Raw genomic sequence first — 23,978 nt, forward strand, 5'->3', positions numbered from 1 at the left:
ATATAGAGGACTGACTATAAGCTATATGTGGTTTTTGGACTGTGCCGAGCGTCCGCCCCAACTCACGCATTGTTCAAGGGTCAACTGTACATGGAGGGCAAATACGCATATGAAAACGTGTTCAACATCAACAGTCATTAGAGAAATGCAAATTAAAACCATGAGATAGTACCCACTTATTAGAATGTCTGAAAGAAGAAAAAACTGACGAGAACTCTCATGAAATACAAAACAGCACAGCCATGTTGGAAAACATTTTGGCAGTTTTTAATAAAGTTAAACATATGCTTACCACATAGCCCAGCAAATGCATTCTTAGATATTACCCAAGTGGAATGAAATTATGTTCACACAAAGCCCCAGACATGAATGTTTGCAGTAGCCTGTGTCATTTCATTTATATGACATTCTGGAAAAGGTAAAACATAGGGACACAAAACATAACCGTTTCCAGAGGCTGAGGTGTCTCCCGAAGAAAAGAGGTTCATTTTAAAGGGACATGGGGGACATTTTGGGGGTGAATGAACTGTTCTAAACCTTGATCATGGTGGTGGCTATACAACTGTATGCATTTGTCAAAATTCACAGTACTATACACTAAAAAGGGTGAACTTTTCTGTATGTAAATTATAGTTTAATAAAACAAGCAAAAAACAAACAAACAGTACCACTGTGCTAAAGCACAGTCCTAGAGCCCTCTGTTCTGCTGGTCATTAGCCTTTTAGTTGCTGGATTATGGGGAGATCTTAGGGGAAAGGCAGACACAGCAGTGGGAGACCTCAGGGGCTTTTAGTTCAATAGCTATTCATTAACTTGTGTAGAAATACTTCAATACTGTCAATAATTTAACAGCTAGTATGGGTACACTAGTGCAAACCAGCTGCACAGTGGCCTGCCAACTGGTGTCAAAATTTCTATGATGTTTTTCTTTGATTTGCTACTTTGCCTTTATCCCTCTTACTTTCGAAACCTCAGTTGACGCTTTGTGATCACATAAACATGAAGAGTCTGTAGCAGCACAATTGTGACTTTGCATGAGTATTTCTGTGGGTTAGAAAAGTATTACCCTTATGAAGCATTTTGTGAAGATCAGGAAATAAATTTAAATTTTACTTTATAATTACTATTTGTTTCTAAATATGGAGAAAATTAAGATGAGAGGATCATATCCAAAATGCTATTATGCAGTATGGCCACTAAGTCTGGAAACACAGGCAAACACATAATAAGTGACTCTTTTGATGATATACAGCAATACATAGTGTGATGATTAAATTTTTGTATCAACTTGGCTAGGCCAGAGCACCCAGATATTTGGTCGAATACCAGTCCAGATATTTCTGTAAAGGTATTTTAAAGATGAGATTAACATTTAAAACAGTAGACTTTGAATAAAGCTGATTACCCTCTATAATGTTGAGTGGGCCTTGTCTAATCAGTTGAAGGCCTTTAAAAGGAAAAGACTGAGGTCCTCCAAGGAAAAATTCTGCCTCCAGACTGTCTTTAGACTCAAGCTACCACATCAGCTCTTCCCTGGGTCTCTAGCCTGCTCTGTGAATTTCAGACTTGCCAGTGCCCACAGTCATATGAGCCAATTCCTTAAAATAAATCAATCTCCCTCTTCCTCTCAGTGCAAGCCCCCCCCACCTACACAACACACACACACACACACACACACACACACACCTCTCTCTCTCTCTCTCTCTCTCTCTCTCTATTGGTTCTGTTGCTATGGAGAAGCCTAATACTCATGGTAAAGCACATTATTTGTTTCCAAACTTTATAGCCATACTTTAGTTATGAGAATCCTGGGAAAAATCATAGAACAATAAAAATATAGGGTAAAAAGCAAGCAAGCGATTCATGAATAATTACTTCATACTGTTATTGCCTTAACAGCTGCTGCTTCTTAACCTTTTAATTGTTGATGAACTCTACAAGGAACACTGTCCAAAGAATTTAACAATAACAAATAAAGGTTTAGAAAACTGAAAGCCAGACTTTTCCTAATGCTTTCTCTGTCTCCAATAATTAGAAAGATTAGGTTTCTGACAAACTGCTGAAAAGACTCACATTAACAAGTATGTGGATCCTCATTTTATATAAGGTCTAATTTCCTTTTGACAATTCTTTTAGCAGAAGTTCCTACTCTTCACCGCTGGCTGTAAACAGCTAATCAAATTCATTTTATGATACTTCTATTAAATGCCTTCTCTAGTTAACACTGGAGAAGAGTTGCAGCTATGTAGAATGCAGGCTACAAGGCAGGAATTCACATGAGTTAGTAATCTTTCTGTTGGCCATAGCCAACCTCCCTTGACCTCATCAGATACCAAACATCCACCCCACTACATGGAATGATGCAGGAACAAGAAAGGTATTTTTCATCCCTGTTCTCAAGAAGCTAGTAGAGGGGCTCAAACATATAGAGGTGATTCTAGACCAAGGAGAAGAGGGAGACAGTATATGTAGTGCAGTGGTTAAGAGTGTGGACAATGAAGCAGATAATAACTCTACTGCCATCTAGCTTTGTGACCTGAGACACTTAATCTTTCTGAGCTCTGGTTTCTTCATTTCTAAGATAAGGATGATTATCACAAGGGTTGCTGGGAGGATAATGTGCAATATGCAGATAAATCAATGAGTACACTGCCTGGTACACAGTAAAGTTTAAGCAATGTTTATAGCTGTGCTTTCTCTTTATTATTATAATAAATGATTTTTGGGGATAATATACATGGTGTGATGGTTAAATTTTTGTATTAACTTGGCTAGGCCACGGCACCCAGATATTTGGTCAAACACTAGTCTAGATGTTGCTCTGAAAGTATCTACTGTTGAAAACTAAGAATAACATGATGGTATTCCAGAGAAAGGGAACAGGGATTCAGCTCTGTGAATGCACAGGGCAAATGGGGTTACACAAACAGTTCTAGTGGCCAGACTGTCAGGTCCATGGAAGAGAATAGCAAATGGGAGAGAAGGCTGGAAAGGTACCTGTATTGAAAGCTAGTGTCGCTCATCTCAATAAGAAGTAATCATGAAATGAACTGTCAGTAAAGAGGGATGGAAGCTCCATGATATGTTCAGTTCACAATAAAATGAAATAACTAGTAGCTGGCAATTGTTAAGCCTTGGCATCTTTGATTTCTAACTAGATAGTTTTTTATTACTTTAGAATAAATGCTGAGGTGGTTACAAAAAAGATTGTACATTCGAACCCTTAAGTGAGTTATTAAAATGAGTTGAAGTCTGTTACAAATGTCAGGACCCTTGGCTTAGTTACATAAATAATTTATAACAATTATCACAATTCCCTTTCAACTCAATGTTTTCAGAGCTGCCATTCAGCATTTAAACCTAAACAAGCTAAATGAATGGTAACATCATTTTGCCACTGAGATTATGCTCCAAAACATGTATGTGATTTAGCAAATTAATTCATATGCATTTTCAAACTTACCATGTCACCAACTGAAGTGTTAAGAGTAAAGAATTAGTTTCAATTCCCTTACCAAAAGAACCCAAGCAACTGTCTTTTATACTTCAGAAAATACACTGTCATCCACATGCTCATTATTGGGGGAACTGCTACCAGATTAACCCTTTTTAGCAAAAAAGTTTCTTTTCAGCTTAAAATAAGAGGAAAAGTAAAGGGAAAAAGTAGATATGGAGAAGGAAAGAAATTATGTCACCCTGATAGCATAAGCCTTGGTTTGGATAAAGCGTCTGTCCTCTTGGCAGAGCCTCTTTAAGGCTTAGTTTTGTTCCATCTGAGAATGCATTTATTTTACTTTCATTCTTGAAAGGTATTTTTGCTGGTTGCTAGGTTGACTGGTGTTTTTCTTTGACACTTTAAAAATATCATTCCACTGTTTTCTGGCCTTCAAATTTTCTGATGAGAAGGCAATGGTCTTTTGAATTATTTCTTTGTATGTAGTTTGTCATTTTTCTCTGGTTGCTTTCAAGATTTTCTTTTTATCTTTGGTTTTCAGCAGCTTTGACTGGGTAAGGTTTTCTTTGTAATCTATATTATTAAGTTCACTGAGTTTCTTGAAAATGTAAAATTATGTCTTTCATCATATTTGGCAAATTTTTGGACAATATTTCTGTTGTTACCGCCCCATTTTCTCTCTATTCTCCTTCTGGGATGACAAATATCAGGCTTTTTTGTACTGTTTGCCAGGTCCCTGATGATGCTGATGTTCATTCTTGCTTTCAATCTTTGTGTGTGTGTGTGTTCTTCAGACTGAATCATTTCTATTGATCTACCTTCAAGTTCACTGACTTTTCCTCTCTTATACCATTCTGTGTTAAGCTCATCAAGTAAAGTTTTTACTTTCCGTGACACTAGGTCATATTTTCTTTATTCTTCAAATGTTATTTAATTTTGGATTGTACCCTGGACATTTTGAAAGTTATATTGCGGATACACTGGATTCTGTTATATTCCTCTAAAACTTAAAAGGAGTGTCACTATTTTTGTTTTAATAAGCAATTAATTACATTGGAATCAAACAACAAACTCTGTCACTTGAGTGACAGCTCAAAACATGCCTCAGTTTTTTTTAATATGTAGCTAGGCTGCTTTGTGCCTGTCACACGGAGGTGTGGTTCAAGTACCTAGTATAGCTTGTTTTTTTGTGTGTAGGCAGCCCCCACACAAAAATGGACTGTGATCCAAAGGATATTTTCTAGTATGCTGATTTAACTCAGAACTCTGAATGCATTTCTCATAAAGACAACTCTGTTACCTTGAGTGGTTATATTAACAAACCATTTAACCAAATCATTTATCCAATTTGTATCCAAATCCAGCTATAATTGCTTATTTATATAAGAAAAAGCAGAGCAGTGGCTTGGTTTCTTTTTCTCATAATCAGACAACTGAGAAAATAACTCTGGTATAGGGCCACTTTCACCATTAAGTTCTCCTGAGTAAGCAAATGTGCCAATCACCACTTTTAAAAATTCTAACATGGGAGGGACTTCTCTTTCGAGGTAAAATATAGAAGAATGGAAGACATTTGTTTCTGTGGTAACAGTAAGAAAAATCCAGACAAAATAAAAATTATACTTTTCCAAGAGGCTAGCAAAGAGCATGAATGCAAGGAATCTGTGCTAGCCATCCTCCAGGATGGCTCCCATGCTGCTCCCCTCCTGGTAGTTTCCTCTCACAATGAATAGGGTTAACCTGTGTAATCAATAGGATATAATAGAAATGGCAGTGTGTGACTTCAAAGCTAGGTCATAAAAAGGCAGTCCTATGCTCTAAATTTTCACCACTCTACTTTTCTCTTAGGGTATTTATTTTTTGTATTACAGTTATTTTTATATATTAGGATAAACATCTAAATTATCTTTTCTACAATTATTAGCACAGTGCTGACTTGCTGAAGTTCAATAATTACTTGACAAATAAATGAACATAGAATAAGGAGGAGCTAACTTTATTCACATTTCTATGAATATCAAAGATAATTTTGTGAGACTTCTGAGATTTCTTGAAACTGTGTAACATTTGTTATTAGCTACTTTTATACCTTTTTATATGCCTTATACCTGGTTCTCTATTTTCCTTCTGAGGTGTGAATTATATATATATATACATATATCAGACATTTTTATATCATGCCACAGGTCCCTAAAGCTGTATTCATTTTGCTCTAATTTTCTTAGACTGTTAATCAGAGAAGGGTAATACAGTTCTTTCAGAAAAAGCACAGTACAGCAGGAGCTGATGTGTTCTTTATTCCAGACCTACCTCTGGGCTAGAAAGAACATGGGATGGTGGTGGAGAACCAAGTGTACTGATCCTTCTATTCTCAGCTTAAATATCATCTCCTTGGAGAAGATTAACACTGAGTTTAATTATTGACTGTTCACTTGGATCCCTAGCTAGATTATGAAGTCCAGGAAGGCAGGTACTGAATTGTTTGGCTCCTACATTGTATGTCCATTGTCTAGACAGTGACCAAACAGAGTAGTTGCTCAATAAATACTCACTGAATAAACAACCGAACCAAGATCCTTGTTCAGAATCAAAAGGTACACTTTCTAGGCCTCAAATACCCTTATACTCTTTATATAAGATTTACCTTAGAACCCTGTTCTACACCTTGCCCCTCCTTTTCCCAAAGTACCCCCACTTTGACTTGGAATGGGAGAGTCCCTTTGCACATATACAACAGATAAAAGAGATAAAAGAAGGGGAGCCCCTAAATTCTGTTGCCAAGACTTTAATAGTCACCATGTATTAGAATTCTGAATACATTTTTGCCACAGAAATATTTTATAAGTAAGTACAATTTGGGGGGTGCAAAATGGGTTAAATGACCTTTTAATGAGCTGGCTAGGAGTATAACCACCAGAACCGCTTCTATAAGAAATGCATTCTGAGTTAAACCAACAGATTAAAAATACCTTTTGGATCACTGTTTATTTGTATGTGGGACTGCCAACACTCCAAAAACTATTAATATTAGAAAACTGATTGTTTGATAACTGTCTTTTTAAAAATTTTATTTATCTTCTTATTACTACTACCAAAGGAAGATGCTAATAATAATAAAAAGTGTAGACTATCTGCTAGTAATTTGCATATTCTGCCTTACTGTTTTCTCAAAGATTTGGAACTCTCATAAAATTCACTACCTCTGCTACCAGATACCAAGTCAACAATTAAAATATATTAAAAAAAAGGGAAATCCCTGGTGGTCTAGTGGTTAGGACTTGGTGCTTTCATTGCCGTGGGCCCAGGTTCAATCCCTGGTCGGGGAACTAAGATCCCGCAAGCTGCGCGGCTCAGCCAAAAATGAAATAAATAAAATATACTACCTCTCTACTCTGCACAAATAGAACTTTCTAGCAGTCAGTAACATCCATGTCTAAACACCAAAGGAGAAGGTTCTTTATCTCAAGTAAGAGCTATTCTTTAATTGTGGTAGAGATTTAGATCATATTTCAGTGCAGTCTCTGAAGGCTTTGGTGCAAGAAAATTGCCTTCAGCTTTGGAGCCTCCTTGCATCATTCCATGTATCTTGGTGATTGAGGGTATTTCACTCACCACTTAGAAAAATTAGGCTATATTATAGATCTTTTACAAACTCATTATGATTAATGAGTGAGTAGGATCGTAGCTGTCACATGATCAGCTGTAGAAAAATCAATGAGCTAAAAACTCCATTACATATTCTATTGTCTATGCTTCATAGAAGGTTCTGGAATATGTCTCTGGGCTTGTATTTCATCAGCCTATACAGGCACTGAATTCATCTAGGGCTTTCCCAAGATAACAACTGTATAATTTTTCCTAGGGGAAGGCCACTAGGATTACCCTCTCTGGAGCAATCACTGCTCAATGCCCATCCCCCGGAGCCATGCCAGCAGGGGATGGTTGTCGCTACACACAAGTTTAATGTCATCCCTTTCCTTGCCAGAACTACATACAGTATGAGCCAGGTTATGCAGGATGTTTGAAATTATAAGGAGAGAGTCAACACGCTGGCTAAGTACCCTCAAAGGTGTTCCAAGTATCCTTTGGCTGCTTAAGTGAGGCCAGTCAAAAGCAGGTTCTGGCAGCTGAGTTGTCCTATGTTAAGCCCACGCCACTCTGGGAACAACTTTAGGGTTGGTTCTTTCTCACTGCTATAGAAGGAGAAGCTGAAGCCATCTTTCTAAAAGCCTAACTGAGAATGAAAGATCATTGGTGCTCTGAAAATAAAAGCCTGTCATTTCCTATTAACTGAAACATATGTTTTGGTTGCTAGAATCATGATTTGTATTGAGGGACTATTTCAAATGTTGACCTCTAAATATTTTCAACTGGTATAGTCCTAGATACTAATGTAGTAAAATTGTCACTGCAATGGAGTGCAGAGAAAGAAAAGCTTTTACATTAATGCAGATTCCTCCAGTTTCTGTGACTGATACTACTGAGCTTATAATGGTATGCATAGATTAATTTTTCTTTTGACTGGAAAATAACAAACAACTTACTGACCGAATTTACAGCTTACTAGCTAAACTTGAAGTACAATACTCTAAATTGCTTGCTCAATATTCTTGACTTTTAAGGGTATTTGTTTTAGCATATTAAGCCCCCAAACAAAACTGAACAGGATTATCAAAAGTAGTTCATCTATTTTTGAGTTTTATCAGGACTAAATATTGAAATAGAAACAAAGCTAGCAAAAGAGGTGAGTGACAGTATAAAATGTGAAATCAGCCTTACCCACTGCACCCTATGACTTTGTTGTACAGATAGGATGGCAAGCCTTTCAGATGAATGTTGTTATCCACGTACACATATTGTAGTTCTCGAGATCGACCTAAATCTGGATTAGAAAGAAAAGTGCTATAATTCCTATAAATATACACCAGTATAATGTGAAACATAAAATTTAATACATAATATTAGAATAATTCAAATTTCTACTCTGGAAGAAAAAAAAGTTGCAGATTTAACTAGGTGTGAAATTATGTCAGCTGTAATATGAGATTCTACATCAGAAAACATGACTATTGAAAAATTACTCAACCCACCTGAACCTTGAGCATTTAAGCTGTAAAATGAGTACTGGGAATGGAATATTATTAGATTTCCTTCCCACATAAAAATTCTATGACTTTTAATAAACAATTTCTATTTATTTATTAAGTTTGTTATAGGTCGTTTATTTAGTTTCATTTTTCTCCATAGGAAAAAGTGTTACACAAACTAAGTTGGCAGGTCAGCCTACTATGTCTCACCTCTCCTGGGCAGAAAGATGGGAGGAGGGGTAAAGGAGGGCTAGGGATCAATCTGACCCTGGCTGGGCTGGGCCTCAGGAGCCAGGTGGATCTAGGAATGGATGGAACTGCCCGTGGCTGCAGGGGGAGGAAGAAGCAAAGGGAACCCCAAATCCCAGTCCTCAGTGAGGTGTGAGGTACAGATGGATGGACAAGACCTGCAGGCCAGGAAGCCGGGACAGGAATGGGTTTGTACCAGGAATGGGAAGAGGTGAGAAAGGGAGCCCAAAGAGAAGAATCTGCAATAGGAACAAGTATGCCAGAAAGAGGGACAATCCAGAAGTTTCGCAGAAGTAGCCAGACAAGGGGGGAGCAAAGACTGGAGGAGGATTCAGTGAGGAAACAAAGCACAAAATACTGAAGGTGATCTCTGGCCATCACAGGCAGCAGAGACACTTCCAAGTGCCGAGGTCATCCCTTCCTGTCTACTGTGTGCCAAAGATTGTTCGACCAGCTTTCCTTTCCACTCCTATCACTCACAGGGTAGAGCTATTTGTCTTCATCATTACAGAGGCACAGAACAGAATCCTCAGTAGCCTTGCCAACCCTCTGCCTCCTGAAGTAAGAACATAATCTTTGAAAAGTTTTCAATCTCTGAAAAGTTTCAAACTATAATTCTGCTTGTGAAAATAGGAAATAGGCTGAAGGAGCTCTCTTTTTCCCCTGTCCTTCTACAGTTAGGAAAGACAAAGGCCCAGATAGCTAAATTAGGTGGTTCTTAAGCATATTTACATTTCAAAACAAAACCCATTTACCCATTAAGGACCTTTTAGGCACTATGGTAGGCCTTGGGGATTCAGATATGAATATGATATTGAGGACGGACATGAAAAATGATAACTGAATACAATATGATCACTGCTATTAGAGAGGCTTGTATAAAGTCTCTGTTTCACAGATGGGTTCTGGACAATTTGTTACATTAAGTGAGAAGGGGATAATATAAGACTGAGGTAAGGAAGGGTTTGCCATGGAAATGGGTAGGAAAAGGTGAACATTACCTCCTCTTTTCCACTACAAGTCCTATCACAGTATTCTTGCCCAGGAATAGCACTGGGGCAAGTTACAAAAAGAGGAACCAAAATTGGCAGCACTGGGAACAGGCAACAAAAGCACTGGGAGGTGGAAACTCTTAGGGAGAAAAAAAAATTACTGGCCTACTAGCTAGAGATGCCTTTTCCCAGTGTGGTGGTTTTAATATATCTAACAAACAGAATAGGCAGAACTGCTGTGTGATTTTGTGATTTCAGAGTAAGTCACAAAAGGCATTGTGGCTTCCTCTTTGCTCTCTCCGTTGGGTTGCTTGTTCAGGAAGACAACTCCCTTGTCATGAGGGCCCTCCAGCAGAGGAAATGAGACCGCCAGCCAACAGCCATGTGAGTAAACCATCTTGGAAGCAGCTCCCCCAAGCCCCAGGTGAAGTCTTCAGATTACTACAGCCCCAAGACTATGTAAATATCCTGTTCCTTCTCAAAGTTTTGCCCATTAATTTTAGCATTCATCAATGGGTCTTGTTTGCAACAATTATTACACGGTATTCATTTAGTGGTGATTTTCAATTACCATCTTTCTGTCTACATTTATTAACTGGAATTCTTCTGTAAGGAAGAGCCATCCCTTCTCCCCCATTTATTTATTTGATTTTTATAACAGTATGGATTCATGGATATTTATTTTATTGTAAGGACTAAAAACCCAATACCATTATTGTTCATTGTGGTGGTTAAAATGTTCCAGTTTTGGCAATTAGGAACACTTAAAATTGGTCCTTATGTTCTTTCAACAAGTTTTCATCCTTTTTTGAGTATCACCATACTTTCCGGCACCACAAGACAGTCCTAGCTCAGCTTGTATTTTCCCTGCTGTAGCACTGAAATCAACTACTTCTCCAAGGAGCCTTAATTCCTTTTAATAGGGTATGGTGTTTAGAAACCAAGATCTGAGTGCTAGGTGTGCTCATTACTATGGGAATGACATTGCTTCTAGGATCCCTAAGTAGAAAGATCTACAAAACATATATAAGTATACTAACCCATGTATACATATACAACTATATTGTTGGAAGTATACCTTCAGCATAGATTCCTAGGAGTGGACTTGTTAGGTCAAAAGGTAAATACATGTGTAGATGTGTAGATTCTTTGGTATTTCCTTCCAGAGGAGTTACACCAATTTGCATTCCCTTCATCAATGTATGAGGGCATTGATTTTCCCCCAGTTTCAAAACATGTTGTCTTATTTAAAAATTTCTGGGCTTCCCTGGTGGCGCAGTGGTTGAGAGTCCGCCTGCCGATGCAGGGGACACGAGTTTGTGCCCCGGTCCGGGAAGATCCTACATGCTGCGGAGCAGCTGGGCCCGTGAGCCATGGCTGCTGAGCCTGCGCATCTGGAGCCTGTGCTCCGCAACAGGAGAGGCCACAACAGTGAGAGGCCCACGTACCGCAAAAAAAAAAAAAAAAAAAAAAAAAAAAAAATTTCTGTCATTCTGAATTTGTATTTCTCTAATTATTAGTGTGAACATTTTTCAATGTGTCTGAGGGCCATTTTTACATAGTTTCTTTTTTGTGAATTGTCTGTTCATATCTTATGTGTCTGTTCTTTCACTTATTAGCCATGTGGTCAGAGCCTCAGTTTGCACATATGTTAAATGGCATAATAGTGCCTAACCCCTCAACTTTACCAAGTTGTTAAAACTGAATGTGGAAGTAAGCTGTAAAATTTAAATCACTATACAGTATGTTTTTTTAAGCATAAGAATACATAATTACCACAATAATATGTACTGCTACTTTAGTAAACATGTATAAACTTCTCTACTGGTATAAAAGGCTACAAATTTATAAAACATAGATGGAAAAAATATACATAGAAATATCAGAATCTACTTGCAATGAAAGAGTCCTCAAAATTACATTAAAAATTCCTATTTTATATTTTTTCACTACTTCTCTGGCTGTATACAAATCCTTTCATCACATATAGAAATCTGCAGACTTTAAAGGCATATAGAAAAGTTCGGAATTTTTTAAAAATTGAAACTACACTGATAAAATATAAATGAGCTCTGGTCTCAGATATGACTGTCAGAGCCTGCAGGGGTTTCAGGGAAAGATTCTTTACTTGAGTTTATGCAATGGTAAGGAGTATAGGATACTAATTAGTGGAGCAGGAACACACTCTCAGAGTCAGAGAACTTGGGTTTGAATCTTCATTCTTCTATTTACTAAATGTGTGTCCTTAGTTTCCTCATCTGGAGAGATGAATATTTACTAAATGTGTATCCTTAGTTTCCTCATCTGGAGAGAGAAAAATAATGCTGTCCCTTAATTTTAGTGAAAACTACTAACAAAGTTCATAAATTATCAAGCAGAATTCTTGGCATACAGCCTTCTCCAGTATATGGCAGTTATTATTATTCCCATTATTAGTGACACATTTGGAAGTGTGGCCTACAGTAGAAGGCCAATTAAGAGAGAATTCTCTTTGGCATGCAGCAAAAGGTATTCTTTTCTATACTTTAACTGCATAGAAAAGAGTTGGAGGCAACAGCCTCTAGAGACAGTGATTCATCTCCCTGAGCCAAGGACACAAAATGGGACATGACAGAGGAAACACCTCTCTCCTCTAATATACACAAAAGAGCTTGTGCAAATTAAATGAGGCTACATGCAAAGATCATAATACAAAGTTAAATAAAATTTGGCACTTGCTACTTCTTATATGGTTTAGTCCTCTTTCTTATCCTAGTTTTATAGGAAAAAAATGAAGAGTTGATGATTCTAAAATGCTATTTGGTTTAGACCTTATCTCAGGTTTTCAATATTCCAAAGATTTCTGTTTATACCTCCTGACCAATTTGTGTGGGGAATATAATTTTTTATATATGCCCATAATGGAATGAACTACTTTCTACTGAAGCTGAAAGAAAACACAAATCAGCTGTGTTCAAATCTATTATACATTAGCCAGTATATTATCACACAGACATGAGTATTTAATACAAACATTTAAACTTTGCAAATAACACAATCGCAAATAGAGTAAGAAAAAGCAGTACTGAAATTACAAGATGTAGTGGGCTTTGGAGTCAGACCTCTGAAACCTGGTTTTCCAATTCAAATGCTCCAAGCCTGTTACCTCCTCTGTGAAATGAAGATAATAATACCTATGTCATGAGCTTGTTATAAAGATTCAGCAATGCATATAATGTCAAGCTTGGTCCCTTGCGTAAGAGTGGTACTCAATACATCTTAGTCTTTTATCTCTTTCTCCTGAATATAAAGTGAAGATCGCAAAACAGAGTGTAGGATTCTAAAGAGAACCAGGCAACCCTTGCTTTAGCTGACACAGCACAGCCTGCTGGCAAGGCTAAGACAACTAAACACCCAGCAAGGTCACAGGCTACAAAGGCACGGCTGTGGGAGTGTGCTCTTGCCAAAAAGCCGTCAGCTGGCAAAACCCCAAGCACAAAGGAATGGCATTTTTAATCATAATGAGGCTGAAATATAAGTATTTTCTGCATGAAAAAGCTTTGAGCTATTTCTTCTATTCTTAAAAAAGAAAATCTTCACTCAATAATTAACTTTGGAAGAGACCGTTAATCTACTAGCTAATAAGCTGGTTTGTTTCTTCCTTCTCTTAATTTCAATGGACCAATAGTTTTCAATAAATATATCATGCAGTAATATTTTTTAAAGTTCCTGTGCAACAATTGCTCAGTATGGGAACTATGTAAAGCAAGGAAGTTGTCCATCTGCAAAGATGCTAAAGCAACAAAGAACTTTTTCATGTGGCTTTTTAAAGTGGTGTACTGTGTCTAAAATGTTTCCCTTTTTTTTCTTCCAGACTCATAGATCAAAGTACTGTTACTTAAAAATTAGCAAAAGCTAACAGTCCTGCATAAACTCCAATTCTCTCTCTCTCCTTAAACTTCAAGGCCCCGGCATATGCAGTCCACATGGCTGAAGATGGAACAAAAACCTCCTGTGTGTTGAGGCTATTACTCTTTTAACTGTAACTGTAAAAGCAAGCATAGAATGACAGCGTGCGCCAGACCAAATAGGATCTGTTTACTGCACACTAACCAGCATGAAACTCATTTATTTTATCAAAAGGTGAATGATATATTCTCTTCAACAAAATGATGGGGCAATAGAAACCACACATGAAAGCAATAGACCAAAACAGGTTGTTTGGAATGTTCTATCAATGTAATTCCAATTATTGTGGTTCAATAAATCAGGTAGATTATTAGTCACAATTACATTTTTAATTACTATAAAAACTGGGTTTCTTCACAATGAATTCAGAGTAATTTACAGTGTATTCCAAAATTATCTTTAAAACTAATTAAATTACCTACATGATGCGTTTGACAAAGAGAAATTTTTGACTACTTATTCAGAATAATGAATTTTTTAAAGTGCTAGTTTCTCTAAATACACACACACACACACACACACACACACACACTCCGCTAAATCTTTTACATAATCATATTCTTTCTGATCTATTCAACTTTTTAAAAAATATCTTTATTGGAGTATAATTGCTTTACAATGGTGTGTTAGTTTCTGCTTTATAACAAAGTGAATCAGTTATACATATACATATGTCCCCATATCTCTTCCCTCTTGCAGCTCCCTGATCTATTCAACTTTTACCAAATAAGATTTCACAGTGAATTTAATAAGATACTTTACACACAGTAGATCATCAACTATTAAATTAAAATAAATTGATTTTAGTGAATTTGAATGACTGAAGGCTTCCTCTGCAGTTGGTTTAAATATTCAAGCATTAGCATCTCTACTTGTGTTGCACAGTCAAGTAATAAAGAAATTATTATAAGCAATGGGCAAAACACTGTGCTAGATGCTTAGGGTATAAGACACAAGCTGTCCCAACCCTTTCTAAAAGTCTAGTCAAACAATAAAAGTTTATATTGATTGTGTGCTTATGTAGTATTTATGAGTCATAGAAGTGTTTTAAATCTTATTTAATTCTCACAAAAGTGTTATGAAGTAGGTATTAATATTACCCCATTACTGAGACTTAGATAAATTAAATAGCTTTTCTAAGCTCAAGATCATACAGCTATTAAATGGTAGAGCTGGAATTTAAAAGCATGCCTGCCTGCTTCACCATGACATTAGTTAGGCAGCCTCCCTTAACAGATCATTTCCATATAAGCAGGGCTCTCCCACATAATGTAGGAAGTGACACTACCTAGCAGGCTGCATGGGTGCAGTGGGCACCTGAGGACGGGCATGCCCAAGCATCCAGGTGTGATGTCAGGAGACACTGACAAGGAGATAAATGATGAACAAAATATCCCTTGGCTTCTGTTAAAAGATGAGATAAGTGATGGGGTAGTTCTGACTTACAGATTTAGGGCACCAGTTGCAAGAAATACCAAGAATTCCTTCAGAGAAGATCCTAGAGAAGGAGCCTTCATGCTGACTGTCCCACACAGGCTTGGGCATTACAGTAACACATCTTCTAGGCCAGGGCAGCCAGCGCGGAGAGCAAAACATCTTCACTCTGCATCTTACCTTCAGCTCTTGCTCAGCTGGACTGGGACCTGTCCTCCCTCTCCCCAAATTTAAGAACTTGGCTGAAAACTAAGACTGACAGAAACTCTAGATTCTTGCTTTAAAGTCAACTGACAACATCTTCCAGACTTTGCTTGTACCGTAGTACATTCTTGCCACTATTTAGAAAACCAAATTAACAAAAAGTTCACTGGCAAAGATTCTGCTCATGAATCTAGACCTCACACTACTTATTTTTGTTTCACATCTGTACCTTTTTAAGAATAAGCAGCAATTCTTTTTTTAAATTGATATCTGAGGAAAACAGGGTTCACTTTTTCATATTAATCACTGCCTACTCCAAAATCCTATATTCCAAAACTTTGAGAAAAATATACATTTGTCCCTTTAAAGTTCACCTACTCTAGGTGAACTTTTCTCTTCATATATTAGCATAGTAAAGTCAATGTCTGCCCACACTGTAGAAGCCATGTTAAATAATCCTGTTAACTCAGCCATATTAAATAATCCTGTTAATGCCCTAAGAAAACTTTAAGGCAAGAGCAAAGGCCTGACATGATAAAAAAATAAATAAAGCAGAGGGGATCATTAAGACAGTGGAAAAAGTCATATGAGTAAGCAGCACCAGGATGAAAAATTTTTGTTATAAATTCTTGCAAAAAGATAGAGCTCAAAAAGGAGGACTGCACATCCATTTTCTTGAACAAATACACACTGCAGAGTTACAACTTTGCTCCTGAAATAGGGTCATATAAACTTTAGTTAACAGAATACTCCCCTCTCACTTCTTCCCACTACTAGTTTTTGAACCTTGTTTTCAAGCCTTTCTTTTCTCCTTATTCATTATGCCTTTGATTAGAGACCTGCCCAATAGTCTCTACAGAACACGATTTTAATGGCATGTTTGGGTCCCTCCTTGGAAAGCAGAAGATACCTTCTATCAAAAATAAGACTGATTCCAACCTCTGGGACTTCTGGTCTGAACCAGAAGAAACATTTTAGCACTGAAACGTATTTAAGGCTACAAACTTTGCAAACTATTCCCATTAAACAATGACCTCAAGGCAGTACTTCTTCAAGCTGTAGATCAAATACATTCCATGGTTCAGTAAAGTACAGTTTACATGCATCTCTAAGTCTGAGATTAAGGAATTATTAATTGGTTTCCATCTGGTTTCCATCCTGGAGTTGAAGTTCTAATAGCTTCACTTTGTGGACTTAAATATTTCCTTAAAAAACAGTAAACAGCAATTCTTTCCCTGACCTTCTAAGCAGATACAGAGAAAGCAGGAACGAGAAGTAATAGAAAAAACAAGTGTAGTTAAAAATTTGTGTCTTTTATATGCCATTTGCAACAAAAGAAGAGATTTCAGCATGGGTTTTGAAAATGCCTACAAGCTACTTTCTAAAACTGCAACAATACTTGGAATAAACTTTTTTTCCCCCTACACAATGTATCCAGCTCCTACAAAGGAAAAACGACTACAGCTACTATAAAAAATTGGAGTGATCTCCTGTTATGTGATAAAGGGCCGGTTTTACATCCCTATCAAAGTTATAGGGTATAACCCACAGCAATAAAGGAGCTGTCATTTCACTCATAGCACACGTCCTTGGCACACAGAATAACTTCTCCTGAGAAAATAAATACTTCACTACTAGAATGTCCAAGGAACAACAACTCTGGGACTGATTTAGAAGCATAAATAATTACCCATTGGTAGGAAGCTGTTTTCTCACTAACTTTGGGGTTTACTACATGGTAGTTTATACACCAGGATACTCCGTAAATCTCAATGTCATTTGTTCTTAGTTAAGAATTCATTCACTGTTTTCTAAATTAACACTCAAAAATTCCACCTGCCACCGTGGGTGCAACTTTTGTTTTCTTAAACTACAGAAGTTCCTGACATTGAGTTTAGCTGACACAGCACTTCCTGGGGGCTAACTAAAAAATGCTCTTCCATAGTCAGTCTGTACATGGGCAACCTCACAGTACTTGTATCTATTATTCAACATTAAATAAGTTGTAAACATTACTGAATAATGGCTTATTAATTATGCAAGAGAAACCAGTAAACCTAGTAAAAAAGCCTTACAGGAAAAAACTCTTTTCTTTGTATTTTCCTAAATTTTCAGAAGCCCAGAGGTGAGTCAGATCTTTATGAGCTATTTAGTCAACAAAGCTATATTGAATCAACAACAAATATTCATGTTCCAAGGCCTCTATTAAATCTCATAGCATGAGGCTCAAGTTATTAATTTCCCCTCCTCCTCACTGATAGCAGTGGGAACAGAGCTTCTGTGTGTAGACTAATCTGTCATTCAGCTGTCATGGTATAGTTATAGCAGGAACATCCTCCTTTCTTGATACAACTTTTCATCTTAAAAAGAACACACTCCACGAGTGTTAATGATTTTGATAGTATTACAAGTGATTTAAGTCATCCTTACTATAGCTTCTGTAGTCACTTTTTGAAGAGGCTGTAATCTGACATACATTTAAAAAGCCCCATAAAAAACTGCTTTTCTCCTAAGTCAAAGTTCTTTGGCAAGAAACTGAATTCAGTGAGTAGCTCCCCAAAATAAGACTCCTACCTCCAATCACAGGCAGCAATATTAAAGCACCCATTTCATAAACACTCAAGTTCTACATCAGAATCATGGTTAAACATAGGAGCCTTCTATTTGAAAACTGTAGTTATGTGTATGTGTATACACACCGTATCTCCTAACTATTGTAAAGAGGCATCCTTATATGCCAGGTTTCCAGGAACAGTTTAGTTCTCTGAGGAAAGGCAGTGCCAGCAGCTGCCTGCTTCATTTGACTCTGTCCCGCATAGTTCTTAGCATCAGATGGCTTTGCTGTATCAGAAAGGAGTTCAAGGAAGGGTTTCAAGTACACAAACTCCATGGAAGGACAGCTATGAACTTAATTATTTTCTTCCTAAAGACTTAATTGAATTCCCTTTCCAAATCCACCTTCAATGGTGTCAAAAACAAAAATCAAAAACCAAAATGAGACTGAGAAGATTGTTATTTCTGTCAGCTTCAATTTCCTCATCTTCATAGATTATGCTGTCTCTGCTCTTCTGAAGCCCTCTTTGGGCAACCTCATACTGTAGCTCTCTGGTTGTCCCACCCATTTCTTTACAAAGATCATCCAACCCAACAACACAGAAAGGCCACCAGTGCTTGTCTTGGCCCCCTGGCCCTTTACTCATGCTGTTCTCTGAGACCAGGGCAGAGCATTGCTTCAGGCAGCCTGTTTCTTTCTCACTGGATGATCTTATCACCATCCTCTTGCTTGTATGTCTTTCTAAAGTAGAGTAAAGCCTGCCCACAGGCCTGTGTCCTGTCAGGGCTGTGAGCCTTGTGAGTTGAGATGGCACCCAGGGGAGTGTGGAAGCTGCTTCCATATCTTGGGCTGTATACAGTCCCAGGTTTGAGAGTTATGGTGACCTTGAATGTTGGGAGGGACCCTCCTCAGAACTCAGTGAAGACCCTCTTGCCTCTCTTTGATAACATATTAACAAGTTCACAAAGGAAAACCTCCTCTATCACAGAGGCAAGGCTTTGTGGGTGACAAGAAACCTGGAGATAGAAACTAACTTGTTAGGTTCTCCTTACTACTGAACACTGAGTGCTGAAGAAGGGATGCCCACTTCTGTAGCCACAGCAGCACTCACCACAGTGCACAGAGAAGATGCCCCAGTACATAACTGAAAGCAGAAAGCAGCCGGGCAAAGTGTAGTGAAATCTATCCTCTACCCCACAGCCATTTCTATCACTTTGCACTAGCCACTGCCACTCAGGTCATCTGCTGCTGTAACCACTGAGCAGGACACACAATGTCACTCCTTGGCACCCCAACCGTTAACAGTGGTCAGCCGCCTACTGGAATGGCTTCCCTCTCTTCTCCCAACACCACTGCCACCACAGCACATGCTCGGCTGTCACTGGTGAAACAGCAGGTAGGAATGAGTAGCAATTGACTAGGGGGATGAGGAACCACAGCTGGAGTGGATAAAAACAGCTATTTTATTCAACTTGAAAATAACTCTAAAGTAAGCAGGATAAACATTGTTATTTCTGGTTTACAAACAAGGAAAATGAAGCTCAGAGAGGTTTTGGTGATTTACTCCAGGTAATGCTCTACAAAGTGGTGCAGCTAATCTAGAACCTGTATCTTTAGATTTGTAACTTGATGCTTGTCCACTATAATTGTTCTACAACCTGTGGTTTATGCAGCAGGTATATTTGTTTTCTAATATCAATTTATATTCAATAATTTTCTCACTTGAAAAAAAACTCTGATTTCTTAGAAATGTAAGTTGCTTCTGAAATGGTTTTACTTTATTTTCTTAATTTTTAAAAAGAATTTAATTATATTTATAGAAAAGTAATCTTCTTAAATTGGATAATTATTTATTATTACTCAAATTGATGTTCATGTCTCTCAGGATTTTCAAGTTTTCTTAAAGAGGTTTTTAATTGAAAATAATATGTACACTGTATTATGGTGGAAAATATTTCCTTTTAGGGGCTAGTAAATTATTCACTTCATTGCCCTCAGAGACAAATTACTCATAAAAAATGCTTTTATGAATAAGATTATATGATGCTTATTCTAACAGTTTAGGGTTCTGTGGGCCTTCAAATTTTAATTTTTTTTAAAATGGCAGTTTTGCTTCTTACAAGTTAACAAAATAATTCAATTCTCAGTAAAAATAAATATATTGTTTATTAAAGGTCTATGTTCTTTAACATATATCAAAATGGGCCCGCTACAGAGATCTACAGTGCAAAGTATGTTATTTATTAGCCAGGGTGACATTTCTAGCTCAGCAGGCAGTTCAAAAGTCTTTAAAATTTTCTAGTCTGGTTATCTGGCAATACTAATCATTAGGATACTCAATAAACGTTTTTCTACATAAAAGTCAACATGTAAGCAGATATATTTGTACAGTAGCTATTCTTTCATATTGCTCAATACCTCTTGTCAATTTTATAATTTTATATATATAAAATATACATACACATATATTTTAATTCCTTTCTCTGAGTAAATCATCTCATATCTCATATATTTTGTCTCTAAACAAACTTTTAGCACAAGTTTTTTAAAATATGAAATCCCTAACAGAAATAAACTTTTAAAACTGGGAATGATGCTTTGTTCACTGCAAAAATGGATTTAGAGAAGCATCTTCAAGATAAACAGAATGAAGGAAACTAATCCTTCCTAGTTAAGGAAACAGAGACTTTCCATCTTGTTCTTTAGCTGTTTTGCTTTACCACATAAACATGATTACTTACCAAGCGGCAAAAATGCAAGACGGTTTCCAGCCATGGAGAGCTCGTTGAGGCTGGGGAGCTGGCAGAGATGGCGCGGCACACACCACAGACGATTTCGGTCCACAGTGAGGTACTGCAGAGAAAGGCACAGGTGAAGCCTCTCGGGTAAAGTTAGCAAACGATTGGTAGAAATGTCTAGTGTCTGCAGCTCCTTCAAATCGCCAACCTCTACAACCAAAATCAAGATAAATTGCATCCTGATTAAATGAATTAATTAAATAAATTAAATAAAATGAATCAACACTGTAACAGTTCAACCAAATAAAATTAGTAGCTGCAAATATTTCCATAGACATTAATACTGAAGTGCAGGATTTAGGTCCAGTATACAAATAATCCAACTTAAGTAGGTGTCTTTAAATTAGTCTGCCAGAATTTTTTTAAAAAGGGAAAAGTGCTGGCATTGGAGAAAGGAGAAACACAAAGTGATGAATCTGAGCCAAAAGTCTGTTACTATGGCTTCTGCTTCCCGATGAATCAAAAGTTGTTGCAAATATGAAAGAAGAAGAATTACAGTCACTTCATGGTACCTGGTTCTTGCTACTTTTATGGTTTTTACCTTCTATCTAAGTAGATAGTAGGAGACTTAAAAATATAAATTATAGTATCCCAGTAAGTGCACCTTGTTCATGTGAACTAAGTAGAAAATTTCTGGACTAAGAATGAGTCTTTTATCTTTTATCTTTTGAAATTTTCATCACAGTTAAGAATATAATAATAAAAATGAAATTATTGTAAGGTAATATTGTTTAGCCATGTGGTTCCTCTTTTAAAACCCCAAATCCTATGAAGATTTACTTTAATCCCACCTGAATGAAATCCTTCCATTGACTCCAATATTCCTTCATTATTGGTGTCTATATTTGTAATCTATTCCATGGTGAGACAATTATGTCCCTGTCATACACCAAATCACCACTTCTGAAATGGTGGGCGGCAGGGGGAGTTCTTTATAAGGTATTCTGTTCTTCTCAGGGAAAACCACCAGGAAGCACTCAGAGCAGAGGAGGTTCTGCTAACCAGTCTCTAGGGGAAGGACATTACTCTGTCCTGGACAGCACACTGCACTCGAAGCTCTACAGGGAGCACTGTGCAGGACAAGTCTGCTTCTCTTGTATCACGGAACTTCCGTATTGAAGACCACTGTAATGCCACCTCTCACTTCTCCAACCTGACCCTGTTCAACAAGCTGTTCCTCTCAGGTTAAGGTTTCTCATGATCCCCCTCACTTGAATGCACCCCACTGGGCACATTCCAGTTTGTTCAGGACTTGGATTAGTACGAGCAATGTCTTCGCTATTGGAGAGAAAATCTTCTGCCTCTTAGATGTCCAGTTACACAGATTAGCTTCTCTTATTGGCAAACAGCTTGACAAACTATGGCTCACAGGCAAAATGTGGCCCATGGCCCACTTTTGTACTGCACGCAAGCTAAGACTGGTTATTTTTAAGTGCGGTAAAACCCAACAACAATGATAAGAAAGAAAACATATATACTTACACATATGACAGAGACCATATGTGGCCTGCAAAGCCTAAAAACATTTAGTATCTCACCATTTACAAAAAAAAGTTTGCTGGTCTTTGTTATATACTTACTCTTAACAGGAGTGTTTTTAATAACTATTTTTTATAAAAGTAATACAAGTGCAAAAATACATTAATTTCTAGTTATTTTACTAATATATAGAAGGGATTTGTGCTAGGAAGTTCACACTTTATTTTCTCATTTCCCCAATACTACACAAATACATATTTGAAGACAGGAGATAGGATTCAATGAACAGTCTGTGACTCCCAATGGGAGTTTTGTTCTGTTTTCACCTAACTGATGCACATGGGGGTCAATTTCACTCTTGGCTCCATTAGCACAGTATTTCCTCTAGCTAAGTCTGTCTGCCTATCTATTTCAGATTGCTTCTGATGGGGCATGTGGGGGTGAGGGAGTTGACAGAAGAACATGTTTTAGAATTGAATAAAAAGAAAAAGAAACAAGAAATCTTCCTGACCTCACTTTATAGTTATTAGGGGAGTGAAATGGGACAGAAATGCAACGAATCAGCTTACACACCACAGAGCCAGGTGCTGAGAGAAGAATGAGACAAGGTTTCTGCCACTGAGAATCACATTACATATAAAAGACATTGTGTGATAGGAGCTCAGGAAGAGTTAGATGAAGGGTTGGAGAAGCTTTTGCAAAATTTATTGAAGGAAATGAGACCTCGAATAGGTCAAAAAGAAAATGGATATAGCATTTCAAGTGAGGCATGGGGATGGGGTTGAAAGCATGAGGAAAGGCATGCAAGTGAAAAAATAAATACAACATGCACAATGGACTATTTGAGACCCGACAAGTACCAAAGATACCAATGGGAAAAAAAGCAGAAAATAAGTTCAATACAGAGGGCTTGGTGGAGACATGGATGATAATGAATACTGGGTAGAGAAGTTTGGAATTATCACAGTGAGAACAGAACACTTCCTGAAGATTCTCAAAGGATGAAAGGACTCTTTTGGAAATATGAAAATGGTAAATATGCAGAAAGCAATGAAATGGAAAGAGACTGTAGGCTGGAAAAACAAGTAGACAGTTGATGAGAACAGAGGCAGTGTGACAGAGCTTACAGGTAAATTCCAGAGATATTTTAAGAAAAGCAGAGAGTATGCTTGGTTGGAAATGGAAAATGGTGAAACAGGAAAAAAGTCAAAGATAATTTTCAAGTTTCTAGACTATTATACTCTAAGTATGGTGATGCCAATGCTAAAAACTTAATCTTTCTGTAGAAAAAAAATTTTAATTATACCAATACTTCTGAATTGCAGTACCTGTAAGCCACCTACTTAAAGGAATTTGAAAAATCCATGAAATATCACGTGGGAGTAAAGCAAAATAAACTATTTTCACCATTATTTCAAAAATAAATAACTGTGTAAAACAGTGTTTTGACATGGCTGCAAAAACTACTAAGGCTTGCAACTGTCCACCATTTTGATTCAGCATTGCCTTATTGTACTGTGAAATGGGGAAACAATATGTGATTATGAATTTAAATTTTCTATAATTTGATTACTTTTTTTTTTTTTTTTTTTTGCAGCACGCGGGCCTCTCACCGTTGCGGCCTCTCCTGCCACGGAGCACAGGCTCCGGACACACAGGCCCAGCGGCCATGGCCCACGGGCCCAGCCGCTGCGCGGCATGCGGGATCCCCCCGGAACCGGGGCATGAACCCGTGTCCCCCGCATCGGCAGGCGGACCCCCAACCACTGCGCCACCAGG

General features: G+C 37.5%; 1 protein-coding gene across 3 annotated transcripts in view; it reads right to left on the reverse strand.

The window, feature by feature from the left end:
- The window catches only part of LRRC28 (leucine rich repeat containing 28), a 197,313-nt gene that overhangs the window by 41,361 nt on the left and 131,974 nt on the right, over positions 1-23,978 (reverse strand). For 2 of the 3 annotated variants that reach the window (XM_082617892.1, XM_082617894.1), the window contains exons 6-7: positions 20,664-20,870; positions 8,234-8,336 (exon numbers count right to left, since the gene is read on the reverse strand). In XM_082617892.1, coding sequence (XP_082474018.1) covers positions 8,234-8,336; positions 20,664-20,870 — 310 coding nt within the window. Of the gene's footprint in view, positions 1-8,233; positions 8,357-20,663; positions 20,871-23,978 lie in introns of all 3 variants that reach the window. The other variant, XM_082617893.1, reaches the window with a different exon arrangement.

This window comes from Mesoplodon mirus (assembly GCF_964341445.2).
Source record: "Mesoplodon mirus genome assembly, chromosome: 4".
Lineage (NCBI taxonomy): Eukaryota > Metazoa > Chordata > Mammalia > Artiodactyla > Ziphiidae > Mesoplodon > Mesoplodon mirus.